This window comes from Parus major, chromosome Z (assembly GCF_001522545.3).
Source record: "Parus major isolate Abel chromosome Z, Parus_major1.1, whole genome shotgun sequence".
NCBI classification, from domain to species: Eukaryota; Metazoa; Chordata; class Aves; order Passeriformes; family Paridae; genus Parus; species Parus major.
In genome coordinates this window covers 57,007,082-57,026,430 of record NC_031799.1, presented here as the reverse complement: position 1 = coordinate 57,026,430, position 19,349 = coordinate 57,007,082, and the positions used below count along the sequence as shown (strand labels likewise).

Here is a 19,349-nt window from a genome sequence, read left to right as displayed (position 1 = left end):
GAGAGTCTGTGTCGTTCCTTCCAGCCGTTCCCAATCGGAACGACACTCGAGTTCTGGGACCCCAAAGCCCATCACTGATGTGGAAAACCAAGGCCAGTAGAGCATTAAACATCCCTGTCTTGTCTCAGTCCCTCTCAGTGAGGTGACCGTCCTCTTCCTGTAACAGACCAATGGTATTTCTGACTGTCTTTTGCTATTAACATATTTTTTAAAAACTCTTTCTATTGTTCCCCACAGTCCTGAACAGCTTCATCTCTAGTTGGGCTTTGACCATATGATTTTTCACCCTCCAATGTCAGGCAGCATCTCTTTATTTCTCCCATTTTGCCCAACCTTGCTTCTACTAGCCATACCCTTTTTTTTTTTTTTTTTGCCTTAGCTCTAAAAGTTCTCTGCTCACCCAAGCCAGCCTTCTGCCTCACCTGCTTGACCTAAGACATTTTGGAATTGCCCACTCCTGTGCCCTTAGGAGGTGGTTCTTAAAAAGTGGCCTGATGGACCACTTTAAAAAGCACTGATGGACCTCAGCACCTTCAATAGCGGTCTCCCAGGGGACTTTACTGACTAGTACCCTGAGCAGCCCAAAGTTTGTTCTCATCTCCAGAGTTGAAGTTTTGCTAGTACTTTTCCTCCTGACAACAGAGATTTTAAACTCGATCGCTTTGTCATTGCTGTGGCCAAGACAGCCACTCATCTCCACTTTACTCATGAGATCCTCTCTCTTGACAAGGAAAAAATCAAGGAGGGCACCTTTAGGTAAGGGTACTTTCTTAGTACCTATACCAAGAAGTTATTATCCAGGTGTTTTAGGATTCTTCTGGGCCTATTTGTATCATCTACGTGGTGATCCCAGTTAACATCTGGCAAGCTGAAGTGCCCTACGAAAACAAGGGTGGTTGTTGTAGAGGTATTCCTTAGTTCCTTAAGGAGTAATTCATCAGTGTCCTCATCTTGGCTGTGTGGTCTGTAGTAGATTCCCACAATGACATCCACTTTGTCCCTTAATCCTTACCCAGAGGTTCTCAGCTGTGGCACTGCCAGCTGCAGGCTCCATACATTCCAGACATTATGTTACAGACAGTGCCACCCCACATCTGTCCTGCCTGTCCCTCTGAAGAGCCTGTAACCAACAGGGCACTCCACTCACAGCACTCATCCCACCAGGCTTTGCTTACACCAGTGATAAATACTGAAGTCAGGAAGGAAGATGCATTTAGTAGGTGGAGAAGAACAGCTGAACTCCAATGAGGACAAGACCACAGAAGGCTTTACTAAGGAGTGGATGTATCTAAATGCACTTATACTAGGCAATCATTAATGAACCAACAGATGCAGTAAATTAGTTAACTTAAGAAGTAACTTAGGAAATATGACCAACCCTTACAGACAAGAACATGGCCTTTTGAGTTTTCCATGATGCTGCTATGTTAAAGCGTCTGTAAAATTCACAAAACAAAAGGTAGTATTTTAGTGGTTTAAGTCTGGGGGCTTCTTTTAACGTGCTCTGTTTGAACACTTCCCTGAATAGTTTCCCAGATGGTTACTGAAGAGTCTGCAGACGTATTTGGTCAGTCTACACCCTTTTCCCTCCACTTCTGTCCCCAGATAAAGATGCATGGAGAAGCACACGGTCTTCAGTACAGACATTCCCTACTTAGGATTTCAGTTTTAGGATGCTTGTGGGGGCATGTTGTTTCTGTGGGATTCTGTTGTTTCATGTTGGGATGCAGTTGTTTCTTTGTCAGCTAAAATTTTGCAGATATCTATGTGGAGAAGGAAAAAGAAATCAGGAAATTTAGATCTAATTTCTCACTTTGCAAATGCCTCCATCTGGCTTTAAGAAGCTCGACTGTGCTGACACATTTTCCACCTCTTATACGGGAGGAAGCCAAACATTTGTTAAATTTCTGAAAAAGAGTCCCCAGGAGATAGCCTCCCTGCCTACAGTTCCTACACACATCCAGGCTTGCTACAACTGTGACTGTGAGATGGAAATCTTTTTACTGGTTTGTCCACTCTACTTTGGCTTGTGCTCAGTAGCACTCCAATACAATATGTAAACATGTAGCCTGAGGTAAAGCCAGTGGCTTGGAATCCACTGTGACACAGCTACTGCAAAAACATACAGATATGTACAGTATTCTGTACCTCTGAGAGGCTGCCAAACTTTATATGCTAAGGGAATTAAGGCAGAGCCTTACTATTGATAATTAAGCATTGCTTCTATCTTAAAATTTACACTTATTTTTAACCTTCTTGCTTTAACTGACATTCCTTGGCATCTACAGAAACCTGCCTTCTTTCCCAAAAAGAAAGAAAATAGGACTCTGGGTAAGCAGGACATCTTTCTACTAATAGTAAGGGATGGACAGGACAACCTGCTTACACCATATCCTTCAAACTTTTCACTGGTTAGGTTCACCTTGTGTACTGAGACCAGATTTGCTCTTAATTTACTTTTTATAAAAGACAGCTCCTCACGTAAAACATGCATTGAAGCAAGAGGATGCAACTTACCTTGGACTGGTCACATCATGGGTGTTGTGGAACAATTTCTGGATTTTGTTGCTAGGAACAACTCCCACTTTCACCAGGTATGAATAGGCTTCCACATGAAAAGCCCAGAAGTGCTTCCCTTTGGCAATCCCACTGTCTCCGATGATGTAATCCAGGGTTGTGTAGCATCCAACCTGCAAGCGCTCAGATCCCAGAAGCAGAGGAAATCCAGCCCTACTTTCCACAGAGGTTCTTCTTGGGTTCAGCTGGAGATGCTCATTGTTGTACCCACATTTATCATCGAAAAGAAAACTGAAAACTGAAAAACAGTATCCCGACAAAATTCTGCTTAGTTATATATTTGGCCTTCAGTCCTCATAAACTACATTTTAAGTCATACTGGCATTAGAATTTGTCACTTTTAAAGGCTACCAGGAATGTCATGCAAGCTAACAGTCTCTGTATATTACCTACTTAACCTATAACAGTGCCTCTAAACATTTATGAAACTGTAACAGTGTAGGAGACACCTGGGAGCTACCAGGAACTACTCTCAGCTCTTAACACTGATGGATATAAGAAAAGCCCATACCTGGAGCTGGAGGAGTGTGCATAATAACTTCTCGGCTCCAGGGGCTACAGATGGACCCTTTGTATCCTCGAACTCTAAAGGCATAGCTGCTGTCATCATCAAGATCAGATAATACTTTGCTCTTGCCACAGACTTCAGTCTTCTGCCATGTCACACTTTCCTCTTCTTTACTAAGTTTATGATACTCAAGAACATAGATATCAGCTGAATCTGTCTTCCCAGGGCATTCCCAGCTAATCAGAGCTTTGTTGTACATTCTGCTCTGCTCTTCATTGATTTCTGGTATTTCTAGGCCTGGAACACATGAGAAAAAAAACCCTCTGAAATTTAGATACCTGTTATTTTGGAGTTAACAGTCCACACAACCAGTCCTGGGTAATCCAAAATGTTATTGTATTCCACATCTATCTGTGCCCCTGTGAGACTTCAGCCACTTTGTAACTAGGGACTATTACTCTTATTTTTCGCCCATTGCTATTTTGTTTCTTTAGTAAACTGTAATTTTTCCACTTCTATCTACTCATATTTATTTTTCCTTATTGGTGAAAAGGGATTTGTTAAAACTATATAGGGAGGAAACTGATTTTAAAGCATTCACCTCTTAAAATTGTCTTAAACCAAGACATAATCTCTTTGTTAAGCTATAGCACTGTTAAAGAGGGGAATCTGACTCTCAGTTAAAAGGAGTAGATGAGGATGATTCTCTGTTCATACACTTAACTAAATCCCCTATTTTCTGTTTTTACTTTGAAAAGCTTGAGCCTTTTTCTTACCAGCAGCTTTAAAAACTATTACTTTCTGTCAGGCAATAAAAAGCTTTTAGAAAGACTGAGTGTGATGTAACTACAATATTTTGGAAGCCAGTGCAAACTGGTACTGAAAGCAATTTTAGCTTCTTTATGAAAGCTGAAACTAACACTGCTGCCAGGTAATGCATTCTGAATTGTGGAGACAGAAGGAACAATGCAAGCCACAACACTGAGCTCTGCAACTGCTGGTCCGTGCATGTTTTGCCTTTCTCGAGAGAAGCCCTTAAAGCTAGAACTTGAGAAAGACCTGAATGCTCTCAGAATTTACCATTGGAATGGAAAGACAAGTCACCAAGGATGTCTTCTTGCTTGGCAGTGTCCACCACAAAGTCTTCAAAAGTAGTTTCAGCTGCTGGCCTAAAGCTCTTCAGAGACTCAGTAGCTTTTTGGATTCTGAAAACACAGTGGTGGGATAGCACAAGAGCAAAAAGGCAATTCAAAATGGACATTCCTTGAAGATGCTAGGTTTTGCTTTAAAAAAGTTCTGCTTTTATTTACTTCCTTATGTACTTACTCTCCCAGAAATTTTTGTCTCTCCAGAAAGATTCTCTCATGAAAAATTTAAAGACCTTTTGTACATCAGTGTGAAGATAATGAACAGGTTCAGTTGGCAAAGCATTTAAACAATTTGGAGCATTATATTCAAAGATCAAAACTGATGTGAGGTGCTAGTAAAGAACACAAAGATCAAAGAACTTAAAGCCAACACAGGTCTGTTAGATTAACTTGGAAATACCTGATAAAATCTCGGAGACAAGGAATTTGTCAGGGAGCTAAACAGCTGCCCTTCCACTGCAGTTCCACTGAACAAAGCTAGGCATTGTGGCAGGACAAGGGCACTCCTCTCCTGAGTGTTGTTTCCTAATGCAGGAGCTCCAACTGAACATGACCAGGAGCATCACCCAAAAATACAACTGCACAGACATCCTGGAACAGTACCTGCACCCCAAACAGAAGGTGAGATACCTGACATGAAGTTGTTTTGCTGTTTGAACGAAACAGGAGGGATCAGTTTCCTTAAGCACTTCTTGAGCATATCCTACAAGGCCATTATTTTCCAGAAGCCCTTGGTATTCTTCCACTTGTGTTTGCAATTTTTCCAGCCTTATATTCTTAGAAGTTTCAATTGCTCTAAGAGCTGCAGATTTCTTCTCTTCCAGGACATGATATAATTTCTCAAAACTCTGAGATGCTTCTTGTTTAGCTCTTTCACTGTTGCACTAAGAGCAAACAAAAGACATTTTAGACAGATTCTGTATCACTGTGGTTCTGTACAGAAACATACTTAAGGTTGTTCCAAGACATCACAGTAATCTAGTCATCCTTTTGACAGACAAGACTAATGAGCTTTGTTATGCTATTCAGCACACCACCCAAGCTAGTCAGCATTTGCTGTCTTTAATAAAGAATGAAGAGCAGGAAAGTATTCTTCTGATTACGCCTTGAGTTATGCATTACATTTGCTTAGATAGCTCATTAAAAAGCACTGTAAAAACATGTCAGCCTCTGAAGTCTTCATACCCAAGAGCTAGATGCTCTTCCACCTTTCCCAATCATCCTAAACTAAGGGTCCAGCCCAACTTCTTGTGTACACCCTCTGAACCATTGTGCTACCTCTGACTACTGCCCTGGATAAAAGGAACTGCAAAACACAGAGGCAAGATAATCAAGATACCCCAGAATCAGGAACTTCTGCAATTTCTGCCTTTGTGATTATCACCTTGTATGTGACTCTTCTGCAGGGATATTTTGGCCTTAATTCTTACTTTCTCAAGGTAAACAGGCAGCATAAATATGCATCATCATAAATACGCCAATGCCCTATGTTTAACCCACTTTGGTTAAGGTACCAAGTAAGCTTTATTTCATTTAAATTTACAGCAGCATCCAAAAATGAACTTCTCTCTGTCTGCTTCCCATACTGGCAGGACTAGGTCTTATTGTGTGTGATTCAGTTACTACCATAAACTGTTCAAAAATTATTTCACTACTTAACCAAAAAAACAAAAGTTTGAAACTGAAAACAGTTCACTGAAAACTTCACTGAAAACAGTTTTGAATCCTTCCTGCCTGCACACAGGCCAACCTCAGACAATCTGCAAGCCACTCTTACCTCTGTTTCTTTCAGCAGCAGATCCAGCTGTGTGATGTGAGCTTTCACCTGGCTCTCCTTACTGATGAGGTACTCAATATCTTTTGAAAGCTTCTCCTGTTGAAGGAAAGCATCAAGATTAGGGCATCTCACACAAAGTGACAACCAGCATAAGCAGGTCATCCAGCTAGTCCTCAGTTTATTATTTTACAAGGACAACAGCATGAACCAGTTATGAGCAGCAGTCCTGTGGAGAATTATTCAGTGACCTGCAGTGACTGCAGAGCATCTGTGAACAAGACTGGTGGCACAGGCTCTAAGGACCAGAGATCCTTAGATGAGTGTCAGGATCAGTGTCAGCTGACTCCCAATCACCCAGGATTAGATTGGGAAAAAGAGGCTTCAGAACATTAAACTTACAGAAAGGAGTTGATAGCTAATAACTCATTTGTAGTAGGAGATGCTAGAAAAATGCGTAGTTCAAATCACACATCTGTCCCTGTGCTTCCTTAGCTGCAAGAGCTACCAGCTGTACAGGAAAAGCCTTGCAAACTGTGAGGAGGCCAAAGAGCACAAGGCAGGCTAATCTGGTCTTTTCCTTTTTTTTTTTTTTTCTCCTGAGAGCAAGAGAGGAAGAAAAGGAAGAAGAGGAAGTAGGTGCTGTCTTTAATAACAAGTTGATGTTTGCAAGTCTTCTCTGTTGTGCTTTGCTTTGGAAATTAACAGCTATGCAGCTTCAGAAACATCCAGATACCAGCAGATACTTCAGATGCAAATTTTCAGAAGTGCTTCTCAAGTATCCTCTACCACAAGCTACCTGAATACTTACATTTAAAAAAGTTGATTGTAAAGATGATTAACTACTTAAACCTTCTGCACCATCTGTACTGCTGTACAATTAGCAGATGAAAATAAGATGAAAGCACTTTCCAGGGGTTATGTTTCAAGCATCATAGCAAATATAGTTTAGTTTCTAAAACATGGCCTACGTCACATTAATAGATACATTAACCAATGTTGCACAACAGCAGGCCTCAAGACTAGTTCAGGGTCTCCTAAACACACATCCTGGCTTCTATGCAGTGTGAGTTTGCCCTCCCATCAGAAGTACTCTTTCCCTTCTTAAGGCCAGGTCCAGTGATATTTTCCTTTACCTTAAGGGTTTTGTAGGCAGTGCTCATGGTTGTTACTCTGTGGTTTGCATGACCTCCACCCAGTTTGCAAAGATGACAAACAGGCCTTCTGCAGATTTCACAGTACATGTTTACTCTCTCCATTTCATGTTCTGGACACATCAAAATCTGTGGGGAAAAATAAAAGTGCAAAGACAATACAGGCGTACTTCCAAAAATACAGGTTCTCAACAAAAAATCAAAACACCCAATCAACCCAAAGCAGAATGTGATTCCATCAGTGATATTGTTTTTATAGTCATTTTATCTTCCACCTTTTATACTTGTCAGTGCCATTGAAAGCCAGCAGATGAACACACACAGTTTCACAAGGTTTACAGTAAGTAAGCATATAGCAGTGTCTGTGTAGCCTCCATATAGCAATCAATCTTTTGCTAAACCCTGCCCATGTTGTTTGCAATGCCTCCAGCGCCCTACACTCCTGCTCAGAGCTGTAAATGCAATATATAACACACCCAGCCTGACAAACTTTACCATGCTCATGCCAGCATTTCTTGCAACACCTATGAACAGCTTCTTAAAACAAGAGCTGACATAACATAGTAGCAATTTAAGTCTAAGCTAGATTTTGATAAGTCATATAGCCACTGCTCTTAGAGCAACAAAGTGTAGCCACCACCAGCAGCTACAGTCATTTTAAAGACAAAAGACTCCAGTGTTTCAATCTTTCTGTCTGATTCCAGTTACAGGCTGTTCACACTGAGTGCTACTTCCAGGATTAGCTCAAACAGTACTGCAAGAAAGCTGGTGTTTGCTAAAACTCATCTTTCAAAAACTGAACTTACTGAAATAAATGCTCAAAGAGTTAAAACAAGTGCTGCTCAAGTCCCAGCTGAGGCAACATATTAAACCATATAAAACACGTGTGTGCAAGTGTGTTGGTTTAAATAAAAACAAATAACACCTGCTTTGCCTCCTTCTAGAGCACTGAAAGACAATATTTGGGTTATCTATTCCATCAAAGGTACCAAAGAAGAGCTTTTGAGGAAGCTTTTCAGTTTCAGTATGCCCCCACACAAGAAAGGTCAGAAAAGAGTTTAAAAATAGAAAATTGTGAGCAGCACAAATATGGACACAATAAGCTAAAACCAGCTTTCAAGTCCCAAATGTTATTTTAGGCTATGGTGAAAAGCACAAAGACACCAGTCTCACCAGCACCTTAAGACTATCATTAAGCCAAAAATGCAATTGGCAATCCCACTTGAATTGGCTACTGGATTTGGAAGGAAATAAAAAAGGGAAGAAAGGAAGCTGCCAAGAAAATCAACTGTGCAGGCAAACATCTCTAAAAAGTACGGTCATTCAGTTAGTCTGTGGAAGTAATTTTTCCACAGCAGTGTATAGCCACACCTCACAGAAAATCCATTATTTTCATTCATCTCCTCATATAAGCATGAATTACAGCCTGCAAGTGAGAGACAGCAGAGGTCAGCAGACTGCCTCCTCTCAAAATTCAAGAACAGACTGCCTTCTATCAAAATTCAAGAACAATCAGCCCAGTATGTCCTTCTCCCATCCCCACCACACATGCTACAAAGTGCTCTCCAGCCTGGTTGTAAATTAAAGTGGTGACTGAGGACATTGTTTAGGAAATCAACAAATACTCTGCTTGCAGCTCAGGTCTTAAAAATGCAGTGCCATGAAAAATGCACTTTTCTTTCTTTATATTAAGCCTAAACAGTCCTCAGAAAAGTTTCTATAAGAGCACAGTAAAAGATCAGCTTACAGCTGCTGGGAAGTTTTTCAAAAAAGTAGATGTATCTAAAGTTAACTACACAAATGCTTTTCTCCTTTTTTTCCCCTCTTCTTGTCTTCTCATGTAATTAGTAATGCTAAATCCTACATATGCACATAGAACATCAGCGTTAGAATAATCTAAACCACTTCACCGCATTTTGCTCAGCTTCAAGAGAATTCAGCTACGGACTCTTAATCCTGAATTTAGTCTGCATGTATTTTAACACTATGAAACACTTCTAGGAGTGCACAGGGATCACAAGATGCCTTTGGTATTTTCAAATAGCAATGTTGCAGCTGTGAAGGTTTAGATGCCATAGAAGAGAAGTTTTTAAGGAGCTGTATAGTATTTTAAAGCAAGAGCTAGAAAAAAGTATGCAAACTTTCGTCTTTCTCATTTATCCAATGGAGGGACATTTCACACAATGTGTGTGCAAGCACATTTGAAAGCACATGAAGCACTTGCACACTTTTAACTGGAATTAATGTTTTAGACTCAAGGAAAGCACCACCAAGTAGACTTCTGGGTGTTCACTATCTGCCAGCTTGCTAACTTTAGAGGCTCAAATTTTTCCAGTCTCAGAAGGAGACCAGAAGTCAAGAGTTTCTTACACATTGCACATTAATCAAATTTACTTAATTTAATCATAATTAATCATGACTCCTTGACCATCAGCATTTCTGGCACCTGTGGGACCCCCAGCAAGGAGGCACAGGCACACAGCATGTGCTGGGACGCTAAGGCCATTATTGTGGTCCCTGGTAGGCAAGACAGCATCCGTGGCACGTAACATCTGTGATGTAACAAATTCAATAAGGCACTGCCATGTATTGCATCACTCTCAGCATGAGACATAAAGGTTCTTTTTGTTATCACTGTTCTGTCTGAATACAGCAACAGCAGCACCAGTGTATTACAAAGTAGAAACTTTGCCGTAACATTTTTATCTCTTCTGCTATAGATAAAAAAAAAAAAAAATGGTGTAATAACAATGGAGACCTTAACTCCATCTTTTGCTCTTGTTAGACACAAGGAGGGAGAGAAAGAAGATGCTTGGTGATGGATCAAGTTCAAGCACAAAGCATCCAATGGGGATGTGCCTAAAGGGGGCATGGAAGAGGCCAGGTTTATTGGGGTTTTTAATTTAAAATGCCTCCTCCCTAGGCAGTGCCATTCTAGATGTTCAAGAGCAAGGTGCCAATAACACCAAGGGTGTGGATACAATCCCTGTATGGACTATTCACTTAAAAGCTGATTTGATGATCCTTATGGGTCCTTTCCAACTTAGAATATTCTGTGATCATGAAGCCTTAAGAAAACAAGAAAAAGGAAAGAAAGAAAGACTCAAATCACAAGTAACACAATCTATTCCACGAAGTAAAAAACCTTATTTTTACTGGACTCTTCAACTATGTTCTCAATGTCCCCTTCAATGACAATACTTGAACATCAGCAAGGAGCAAAAGCTTGTGGTTCACTTGATAAATAACAGCAATGGACAAAAAAGCAATCACGGTCCTAAAAAGCAACCCTCATTGCAGATGTGTCTACAGCTACCAGAGGATGCTGCAAACCCAATCCTGTAAGGTACAGTATACTTACCTTGGGTCTGAAGTTGGTGGTTGGTCCTACATACTCATGCTGGGCTTTCACAGTTCCCCAAGGATGGTGTATTTTGAAACATTCATTGCAATAGCTTGCACTGCAGTCCATGCAGCTCTTTGTGGACTCCTGAGGTGGAGGTTTGCAGAAATCACACATAATAGCAATGGCTGCCCTGGCTGCCTGTCTGTATCTCTCCACAATGGTTTCCAAGGTGAAGTTGCGGAATAAGCCATTGATGCCACGCTCTCCGAGATCAATATCCCGCTGGCAACTCGGACAAGGAAACAGAGTCGATCTAGGAGTCAGTGAATTGCGTTTTCTGCCTGTGTAGACACCAAAACCCAATTTAGCATGAGCACAAACCAAAACGGTTTAGATTTTAAAAGCAGCACAGAAATTTACGAACCAATTCTAGATGGTAGCACATTGTTCAAACCAGTACAACACCAATTCATATGCAATTTGCCAAGCCAAAGAAAATAATAATTGCCCTGACAAGGTAGTGTAACCTCTGACTCCAAGGGACATTACAAACTACTACTCTAAAGCTTAGTTTTATGTTAAATTTAGCTCTTCCAATTCCATCTTCTTTATCTAGTTTTGGATGCACTCAAGATTTAACCTTTTGAAACAATAAACAAAAAACCTCATAGAAGCCAAGCCTCATGGTATTGGACTAACTGGTTACCCATAGAGAGAGCTTCCTAATATATTGAAGTGAAAGATGCTTACTCCCAGAGGAATAGAAATATATAGCCAACCTTGAGCTCCCTGAAGTTTGCTTTAGTTGAGTTCAAACTTACTTTACTCATCTCAAGTGGCAACATAAAAACCAGGAAAATGAGGGAACAGTCTGATGTCTCAGCCAAATCATTTAGACAAAAAATGCTGAGGCTGACTTGGCCCCTCCTGAAAGGCCTCAATAAAGTGGGCTGCTAAATAATCCCCGCACATCAGAGGGGAATCTGAAGTAGTTATATCCGAGAGGTTACTGTATCCTCAATTGAGGGGCCACAGATCTCCACAGGGATCTGTTAAACAGTGTACATCTATCTTTGTTAACTTCTAAAGGGGGAACTGCAGCGATGCTGCACACCTACCAAATAGCTACACAAATTTCCTCCTCTCTCCAAAATAAAATCATGGGCTCAAGAACAGCACTACCTTAAGAAGCCTTTTGAGTCTGTTAAGGAGATGGCTCACACAGACTCAGAGGTTCACAAGGTAATATTCCTGAGGTTATCAAACCAGGAGTGCATCCCATCTCACTCATGAACCCGCAGGCTGCAACTACCAGAAAGAATCCTTTACGTATTTCAAAAGCAGGCTAAGTCAATCTTCAGGCTTAACTTGTATCCTCTCAGCTTCCCCTTACAAAGAAACAAAAAAGAACATCTTCTGTAGTACTGGTGCATTACTTTAAGTTCTCTTTAAGAGCATTGCATATTGGTATAACTAACTGTCCTGATTTCATCTGGGTTAGAGATAATTTTCTTAGTAGCTGGTACAGTGCTGTGGTTTGGATTCAGTATGAGGTGTTTTTGGTGTTTTGGCTGTTGCTAAGTAGTGCCTACCCTAAATCCAGGACTTTCCAGTTTTCCATGCTTCACCAGAGAGCAGGTGCATGAAAAGCCAGGAGGGAGAACAGCCAGGACAGCTGACCCAAATGGCCAAAGGGATATTCCATACCATAGAATGTCATGACCAGGACATAAACTAGGGACCGTCAAGTGCAACAGGGTGGGCACTGTGTGAACAATTGTACTGGGCATCACTTGTTTCTCTTGGATTTTATTCCTCTCTCTCTTTTGTACTATTATTATTATTATTATTCCTCCAATATATAATTAACTCTATTCCAGCTGAAACCAGGACACTAACAAATTTGTAAATGGAGGTATGACTTAGAGTTGAATTCTTAGTGTTGAAACTGGCTCTTCTTCAGAAAGGGAAATTTATTCTTCTCTGTATTTAATCAGTATTTTCCCATCAAAAATGCTAATGCTTTATCTCTTTCTGAAGTGTCCTATGATGCTATCCAAAATAAACTTGCCTTGGGCTCTTTTCCTATTTCTTCTTCACCTAATAATCCAAAAACCTCCATTCCTATCATGCCTTTTCAAGTCTCTTCAAATAAAACACCAAACCAATCCTCCAATAAGGAATTAGTTCCCTTAAATATCTTTGAAATTTGACCTGTGGTAGTTAAGCATGAGTGTCAGCTAAGAAGTCACAATCAGAGCATGGATAAGTGTGCATGCACTGACAGTCTCCCATCCAGCTTGGTCTCATGCCTTTCTGTAAGTTCTGAGCAGAACAACTAGGCTGCATTTACAGAACAGGATGGCTGACACAAGGAATAGGTATGCAACTCCCTGCCTAAGGGAGCAGAGATTTTTGTCTGATTTAATATTTTTTTAGTACTTACTTGAAGTGAACAAATTACTGCACATCCTGCAGTACCTATAGCTTGGCATACACAGCAACACACACATGCAAGGCACAGCAACAACAGGGAAACACAGACTGTATTTCCAGTGTATGCTCCAAGCTAGCACTGCACACAGGAACACAGAGAAATCTTCTACACAGACTTCTACAATGTCCTACACAAAAAGATGACTTCACATGCAGTGCCATGCAGACAACAGCTACAAAAAGTGATCTAGAATACACACATTTGCTGAAACTAAGAAAATAATCATACAATGCGGCACAGATCGTGACTGCCTACAAGTAGTATGCTAGAGCAGAGAGCAAACAATGACAAAGCAAGATAACACGGAAAAAAAACCATGGTGCAGTGGTCAAGTTTAAAAATACAATCTGAAATTCATATCCATTGCAATGGAGGCCTTTCATTCTGCCTGTGGTGGACCAAAATGAGATTGTCATCACGAGCCATGCTCTGCAAAGACTGGTGACATTGTTTATGGAAAGCAATCCAGTATCAAGGAAGTCCTGTACACCTTCAGATGTCTCATCCCTTTTCATTGATAGAACTCTGAGAGTCTAGGTTGGGGTGGTTTTCCTGTTTTAAATCCTGTAAATTTATTTGCTAAGCTTCTTGGCATGTTCTGCCACTTCAATACTCAAAAATAAGGAAATACATTCTCTTTTTGCCTAGAGAGTGTTAAATTATTAAATTTAAATTTAAAATTATTGCTTTCTGCTTAGAGGATTCCTACACCCGTATTTTAGGAAGAAAGCACTGATGAAGTAATGAATTACTTTGGACACTGTCTTTCCTGTCTGTATTGTGTCCAATTTGCTGAAACTAAAGTCTTGTTATATTAAAAAAGAAGATCCAAACAAACAAAAAGCACACACAAAAAAAAAACCCCACAAAAACAAACCCCTTGGATTTTGTAGACATATTTAGATGTGCAGCTCAGAGAAACATAGCTCCTACTCACATTCTCTTTTAAACTTTGCCATTTCAGTTTACAACAAGCAAATATGTATTTTGTAAAGTATTAGAAATCAACACACACCATTTTCCACTGTGATTTGTAAACTGATTGCTCCACTTAGAATAAGTTGCTCAATCAGTTACAAAAAAAAAATAAAAAAATCACAATATACACTCATGGTCGGAGTCACAAATATTACCATACAGATTGCAAAGACTCAAGTCAAAGAGCAATCTTAAGTATGTCCTTTAAAAACAATATTTAAACATCATCTTCCCAAGGAGAGGTACCAACACTTAAAATGTTGAAAAGTCCAAGCTGCAGTGAATGGTTAGCAAAGGGATAAGACATCTTAAAGTTGTGTTTTTCAAGTAAACAGTGTTAGCAGAATTCCATGGTTGTGGAAGACATGGACATTAAATGTGTGAAAGTTAAAAAAAAAAAAAAAAAGATTTAAAAGTCAACTGGATTCCCTTGAAAGGTTGGAAATTTTTTTTGTTTGGTTTTTTTTTTTAAATACATATTATATTGCCACCCTATAACTCAGTTAATGTTTTTAGATGGGCTTTTAGGGGGAAGGAAAAAGGGAAGGGGAAAAAGGTGTTATCAAGGGGAAGGGGTAAAGAGGGAAGGGGGAGAGAAAGAGAGAGGGGAGAGGGAAGAGGAGGGAGGGAAAGGGGAAAGGGAAATGGAAGAGGGGAGAAGGGAGAGGCCTCATAAAAGAAGCCAGCTGACCTAAAATGTTATTTTCAGATACTTTAGTTTTTCACAAATCAAAAGAGCTTTCTGCAAAAAGAGCAGACACGGACAGCTTTCCAAGAGGTCTGATGGCATTGTAAGGTATCTCTGTTTTATGACAGTTTCAGCCTTCAACTGAGGCAATTTAAACTTCCTTTTTCGATCAGCTGCTTTGTCCTCCACTGAGTGTGATATTCAGATTGGTGTTTAGCTCAGTTCACATCTTTCTTGAAGGACACCATATTCCTAAGGATTGCTCCTGTGTCTGCCAATACTTTGGCAACAAGGAATTTAGGGACTTCTTCTCCTGTTTTTGAACAACCATTACATTAAAAAAAAACCCATAATCAGTATTAAAAAAAATCCGCACAGTGGCTGAGCTGCTCAGACAAGCTGTTTTGTAAAAGACTACTCAGGAGGTAAAAGACTGACTATCCAACCTGATTGTGCCATTAGACACACCAAATATTACAAGTCTAGAAGTATAAAATGTTTTGTTTTCCTTACATACTCATGCACTGTGATAAACTGTGAGATTCAGAACTACCTACTCATGGTGCAAATTTCAATCTGTTCTTCATCAAATTAAGCAGGCTTAGATACAACAAAGAGCCAGCATTACATTCCACTCAGAAACAGTAGTAAAACACTTCCTAAACGTAAGGAAGAAAATCCAATAATCACATTTCATTAAAACAGCAGTTTCATTGAAACTTGAGCGTGTAAACTCCGAAAATTAAAAAGCAGGGTGTGGAGGAGGTGGTGTGGTGATTGCTGGGGTTCTGTGTGCATTTTTGTACCCAACAGTGTATCTTCAGTCATATGTCACACACAGAGAAAAAAATATAATCCAACCCTTAACTGAATTCCAGTCCAGTTGACCTTTAAATCAGTCTTGCACAGAATGAAAAGCTGTCCTTATAGAACTTCTTTGCTGTACCTTTGCTCACTGCAAAAGCCTTTTTGTGGACTTGACCACTGACAAAAAGCTATATGCTAACCAACAATATTTAACTCGAGATCTAAATGCTAGACTATCTCTAGCCAACACAAGAAGTGAAGCATTTCTACCTCTGCACCCAAAAGACCTCCTCTGTGAGGCTGCGAACAATGAACAGAGAGCTGTTTAGACATCAAAAAATGAGATACACCATTGGTTTACAATGGTTCAAATCAAAAGCATCAACTCTTTTCTCTCCTGTGTCTGTTAAAATCCTGCAGGGTTGAAAGGCAAGAATGTTTAATTTTCTAGCATATCAAACAACTGTAAGATTTAAACAGAACAGGAAAAGGGAGAAAGAAGGCATTGAGGGGGAGGGGCACAGGGAGAGATATTTCAAACATTTGCACAAGTGTCAACATAACCACATTACATGACTTAATTATACCAACACTATAATTACAGTAACATTAGAGATAATGGGACAGCAATAAGAAATAGCCTTCATTTCCATGTTATATACAGCAAGATCTTGTTAATTAAAAAGTATTTTAAATACAATATAAACAGAGGAGTATTTTTACACCAACACACTGGATTTTAAGCAGCACATACACTCTATTTCAACGAGTTCTGTCTTTTTTACATTAAGATAAATTGTACTTGTAAATGCAAGCTCTGTGTGTGCAACAAACACAGAACATGACCAAATACAGACCAGCTCCCTCTGGCATACCAAGAATTTAAATGCCAACCCATTTTAAATAGATTACATTCCTTATGGAGACATCAGGGATTCTTTAAGTGGGAAAAAAAAAAAATAAATAAAAATCCCATAATGGGAAGAAGGTGTCATATGCATTTTGAAATGTGAGGTCTTGACACTGACATGCCCTGCACAAGCCTCCCAGAAGTTCAAGTGGTTTTTGTAATGCATGTGAGACCCCCACTTTGGATCTTCTCCTTACATTTTCTCTCTTATGGAGCTATTTTCTTGGAAATTCCCCTACAGACCATGAAGCCAATTTAGCAAGGCAATGCACAGTGTGAGTACTCCAAATGCAAGACAACAACTGTGCAAATGTAAATTGCAAGCTGGCAATCATTGCTGGTACCAAACTGGTCTGAGAGCAAATCTCACACTCAACATAGCAATGGACCTATAATGCCTGCAACATTAGAAGTGAAGACAGTATGATCTGAATTTAAAAATTTATTCTTTATTGCTTCCATTTCCATATGCTTTTCATTCTGCAAATTTGAACTGTCTGAGATGATAATTTTCCTGTGATGTGTGTCTGCCCAACGCTCTTTGAGGTAAGAGAGGGGAAGCTCATTATTTCCAAATCTCAACCCTCTCTTGCTACCCATCAAACAGGTCCTTAGGAAAGCAATCACCTCTCTGTTAGCAGGTCAGATGAGGAGATACATTCCCATCAGTTTGCTGAGATGATGTCAGACCACACTGGATTTAAAGATTACAACTTCTGCAACAACTTGTGTACATGTATCTCAGGATAAGGTGGTGGTGGTAGGGGAAGTACCAAGAACTAGTGGCTTTTTGTTTAACAAACTGATTTGAAGGAGTACCAGTACTAACAATTCAGTACTAAATAGTACTAAATAGTTGTTTAAAAGAAGCTGGTGAAATTGCACATTTGATCTTTGAAAGCTGGGAAGGGTGAACCTTAGTAATGAGAAATGTAAGATAGAGCTTTAGAGCTTGTCTTGTTGGTAACTGTTCCAGAGCACAGAGAGTGTGGTTTTAAAGTGGATAATTATGTCAGAGGAAGGCCTGAAAGCCAAGATGAAGTATCTTTCAAGAAGTAAATCATGCACTTACAATGCATCTGTATAAAAGCAGAGCAAGTCATCCATGGATTATAAAGACTGCAAGAATATTTCTACCACGATAACACAAAGAGTACGAAGAGTCCTAAAGCTAAGCACTCCTTAAATCTTCAAGCAGACTACAATGAAGGAGGCTGTTAGGGCTGTCTGCTTACAGTCATCTGTCCTTCAAATCTGCAAACGTGCAATAATCATAACCAATTAAAAAAAATATTTACTGTATGCCTAATGAAGTGGGCAGGACAAAACTAGCTTGCAAAGTCTACACAGGCTCAGAAGGAAGTCAGAGCTACTGCACTGGGCCTGGTTGAAACCAGAGCAAGCCACTGGCAGGCAATGAAATCACCAAAATCTACATCTCCGTGCTACTAAAGATGATGCTATTGCATCTCCACGCAACTGAAATACAGAAATAAACAAACACAATGGTTATAAAGATGTATAGAATGCCACAAAGACGAATCTATTATAGATGAAACAGAGTGCATTGTCCTTAAAAATATTCCCATTGTTCTTGACACAAAATGAACAAGAGTAGCACTATCCCTAAGTCGTCTCTATAACCGTATCAGGAGTACCAGGAAGACATTTTACCAATGCAGACACCATTCAGCTCAAGTCAGTCCAATAATAAAATCAGGTAAACATGCACAAATTCTGATACATACCTGATCTATTAATCCTGTCAATTCTGTCCATGCTAGAAGCAGAGATTCTAATTCGAGGGCTGCTCTGATTAGAAGATTCAGAGCCTCCATCAGCAAAGGAGTCTTCAAATGCAAAAAGTATTTCTTTCACACATTTGTGACAGACATTGTGCTGGCAGGGAAGGATCAGTGGATGGGTAAACAATTCTTTGCATGCTGGGCAGATAAGCTCTCTTTCAATACCCTTAATGGCAACCTTCATGATAGAAAGAGGGAGAAACAAGTATAAGTGCAGGAAAACGCAAGCCACCAAGACTTATGGCACTGCTCTATGTCACCAAACCCCAGCCCTGCAGAATAAATGCACACAGTTTTATCTGGTTTGAGGCACTTCTCTGGCTAAAACAAATCTCAATTAACATTTATGAAAGCACTGACAGCATTCATTTCAACTGAACTGAGCATTGCCACTAGGCAAACTCAGTTCATCTTTAGGTCATGTCTGCATTGCAGGGGAGGAAAGGAGGGGAGTAGTCTTGATTCCACTCAAGGACCTAGTGAAACGAGTGCAACCATACTTCTCAACAATAGGAGTCCATACGTTTAGCTTGCTCGCTGCTCATGAAGACGGAGGAGGAAAAAAAAAAGAAATTAAGTGTCAGACTGGTCAAACAACAGGCTTTCCTGACGTGTAATTCACGTTTAAGGGCTGAAACTGTCTTGACTTCATTAGGGTAGTAGTTCCGAGTAAGGAACATCATTTGATTTATTTATTTATTTGTTTATATGTTTATTTACGTCTTTTATCTGTCGCACAAAGAGCCGCCTGTGGATCCCTGCGGCTCTCCGGTAATTCGGCGACCCCCGCGGCCGCCCCTGGCAGCGCGCCCCGCCAAGCGCCGGGTGTCGGGCGGGCGCAGGCGGCGCCCAGCGCCCTCCGGGAGCGCTTCCCCTCCGCGCACCGCGCCCGTCGGAGCTCCCTGCCAGCCCTGCCCGCCGTCCCGGCTGCGCTGCCAGCCGGGCAGGGACGAACCTGTCGCCGCACACCGCGGGGACTGACAGGCAGGCAGACAGATCGACAGACAGACCGTCGGACAGACGGACGGACAGACAGACAGGCACACGCCCTATAGACCCCAGCAACACAAGAAGACGGACGACGCACCCCGCCCCGGCAGCCGCGCCCCGCCGGTTCCCCCCGCGCTCACCGGGCTCTCCAGCCGATCGCTCTCCAT

At 40.6% G+C, this 19,349-nt stretch overlaps 1 protein-coding gene across 3 annotated transcripts in view; it reads right to left on the bottom strand.

Moving 5' to 3' along the window:
- The window catches only part of TRIM36 (tripartite motif containing 36), a 32,279-nt gene that overhangs the window by 3,407 nt on the left and 9,523 nt on the right, over positions 1-19,349 (bottom strand). The window contains exons 1-9 of one of the 3 annotated variants that reach the window (XM_015615305.2): positions 19,323-19,343; positions 18,136-18,370; positions 10,523-10,848; positions 7,144-7,290; positions 6,011-6,106; positions 4,864-5,117; positions 4,166-4,290; positions 3,089-3,382; positions 2,518-2,815 (exon numbers count right to left, since the gene is read on the bottom strand). In XM_015615305.2, coding sequence (XP_015470791.1) covers positions 2,518-2,815; positions 3,089-3,382; positions 4,166-4,290; positions 4,864-5,117; positions 6,011-6,106; positions 7,144-7,290; positions 10,523-10,848; positions 18,136-18,166 — 1,571 coding nt within the window. In that variant the 5' untranslated portion in view covers positions 18,167-18,370; positions 19,323-19,343. Of the gene's footprint in view, positions 1-344; positions 1,764-2,517; positions 2,816-3,088; positions 3,383-4,165; positions 4,291-4,863; positions 5,118-6,010; positions 6,107-7,143; positions 7,291-10,522; positions 10,849-18,135; positions 18,371-19,322; positions 19,344-19,349 lie in introns of those variants that run through there. The other 2 variants (XM_015615304.2, XM_015615303.3) reach the window with 2 other exon arrangements.